Raw genomic sequence first — 1,952 nt, forward strand, 5'->3', positions numbered from 1 at the left:
GCCCGGCCAATTTTTTTTCTTTTTAAATTCTTTTTCTTTTAGACAGGGTCTTGCTCTGTCACCCAGGCTGGAGTGCAGTGGCAGGCTCATAGCTCACTGAAGCCTCCAACTCCTGGACTCAAGTAATCCTCCTGCTTCAGCCTCGCAAGTAGCTGGGACTGCAGGCATGCACCACCCCACCCAGCTAATTTTTCTTATTTTTTGTAGAGATGTGGTCTTGCAACGGCCCAAGCTCATCTTAAACTCCTGACCTCAAGTGATCCTCCCACTTTGGCCTTCCAAAGTGTTGTGATTACAGGCATTAGCCATTGTGCCCAGCCAATACGTACAAATATTATAGAACAATTTAAAAAGACAAAAAATTACAGAGAATGAGATGTGTACTTTAGGAGCCAGTTGGGGAGGGGGAAGGGCATGGGGAGTGTGATAGGCTGAGGATGCCTCTCAAAGGCACATCTGTGTCCTAATCCCTGGAATCTGTTACTTTATTTGGAAAAAGGGTCTTTGCAGATGCAATTAAATTAAAGATCTTGAGATAGGGTAATTATTCTGGATTATCTGGTGGGCCCCAATGCAATCACATGTGCCGTGATAGGAAGGAGACAGAAAATTGACAGAAGAGATGTGACCAAAAGGCATGGATTGGAGTGTGCGGCCACAGCCAAGGAATGTCTACAACCATCAGAAGCTTCTGGAAGAAATAAGGAATGGGTTATATCCCCTTAGAGCCTCTGGAGGGAGCACAGCCTCGCTGAGAACTTGATTTTGGACTTCTAGGCTCCAAAACTTTAAGTGAATAAATTTTTGTTGTTTTCATCCCCCAAGTTTTTGGTTATTTGTTACAGCAGGCTAAAGAAAGGAACAGAGGGAAGATTTACTCACTTCAAGCTCTTTTTCCTCTGCTGTTTCCAGGAATAGATCCGGGCGGAAGGGTTTTATTCCATGGGAATTTTCAACTCTGAAAATCTTTTCTGATTGGATGAAAATAATTCAAATTACAAGGATGAATACAGCATGAAGAAATTTCAGCAGACTCTGAATTTGTTCACTGCACTCCCTTTACCCCCCACAAAGGCTCTTCAGCCCAGTGAGAGTGTTGTAAAGTCTAGGCCAGCACTCAGTAGATAGATGCTGAATGAATGAGGCACGGGGCAGAGTGATTTTGTCCCACCATAACCAGATGACCTTGAGGTTATGCTACTCACCCTTTAACTCAACTCAGACACCTCTTCCTTTAGTGGGCTTCCTCTGTCCATGCTTTGGCTCCAACCTCTCGACATCCCTTAGTCTCCCTACCCTCTCCCAAATAGTTAAGCTCCGGCACATAATAAATGCTCAGTAAGTGAGGTCTGTATGAATGGAATGAAGCATTTTTCCCTGAGAGGACATGTGACAAAAACCTGTAGATCTTCTCTTAGTAAGAACTAACTATGTATGTTATTCTGCTAGAGTGCTCTAGTTTAAGCGGTAAGCAGACACATTCCCTTATTGGAATCAGTAGGAAAGGGGGAAATTGTAGGGAAGATTGTTAATAATACTGACAATAGTGACACCTGGGAGCACTCATTGTCTTATGCTTTTCAGAGCCCTCTAATACTTAATCCTTCCAGTTCCCCTGTAAAATGGATAGTGCAGATGAGAAGTCATTATTTTTGCAGATGAGGGGATTGAGATATGGTCACAAACAAATTAGGGTCTCAGCGAGCCTGGAATGCAGGTTGGCCAGCTCCCAGGAGGCACAGATGAAGGGGTTCAGATTTACCATTCTTGTCCCGGCAGCTCAAAGTGTAGAAGGTTTCTTTCCGCAGGATGATCTCCTGAGCGATAATCCCGTAGCTGTACACGTCTCCTTTCTGAGAGACGTTGGCTTGGCGGAGGTGCTCCGGAGCTGTCCACAGGTCTGTGCATTCAGAAATGCAGATTGCAAAGTTGAGGGGAGCGAGTGGCCCATA

General features: G+C 44.7%; 1 protein-coding gene across 1 annotated transcript in view; it reads right to left on the bottom strand.

The window, feature by feature from the left end:
* The window catches only part of GUCY2C (guanylate cyclase 2C), a 126,612-nt gene that overhangs the window by 47,447 nt on the left and 77,213 nt on the right, over nucleotides 1–1,952 (bottom strand). Inside the window, exons 18-19 of the mRNA XM_012652161.1 lie at nucleotides 1,763–1,900; nucleotides 883–971 (exon numbers count right to left, since the gene is read on the bottom strand). Of these exons, the coding sequence (XP_012507615.1) occupies nucleotides 883–971; nucleotides 1,763–1,900 (227 nt within the window). The remainder of the gene's footprint in view (nucleotides 1–882; nucleotides 972–1,762; nucleotides 1,901–1,952) is intronic.

This window comes from Propithecus coquereli, unplaced genomic scaffold (genome assembly GCF_000956105.1).
Source record: "Propithecus coquereli isolate 6110/MARCELLA unplaced genomic scaffold, Pcoq_1.0 Scaffold381, whole genome shotgun sequence".
Classification (NCBI taxonomy): domain Eukaryota; kingdom Metazoa; phylum Chordata; class Mammalia; order Primates; family Indriidae; genus Propithecus; species Propithecus coquereli.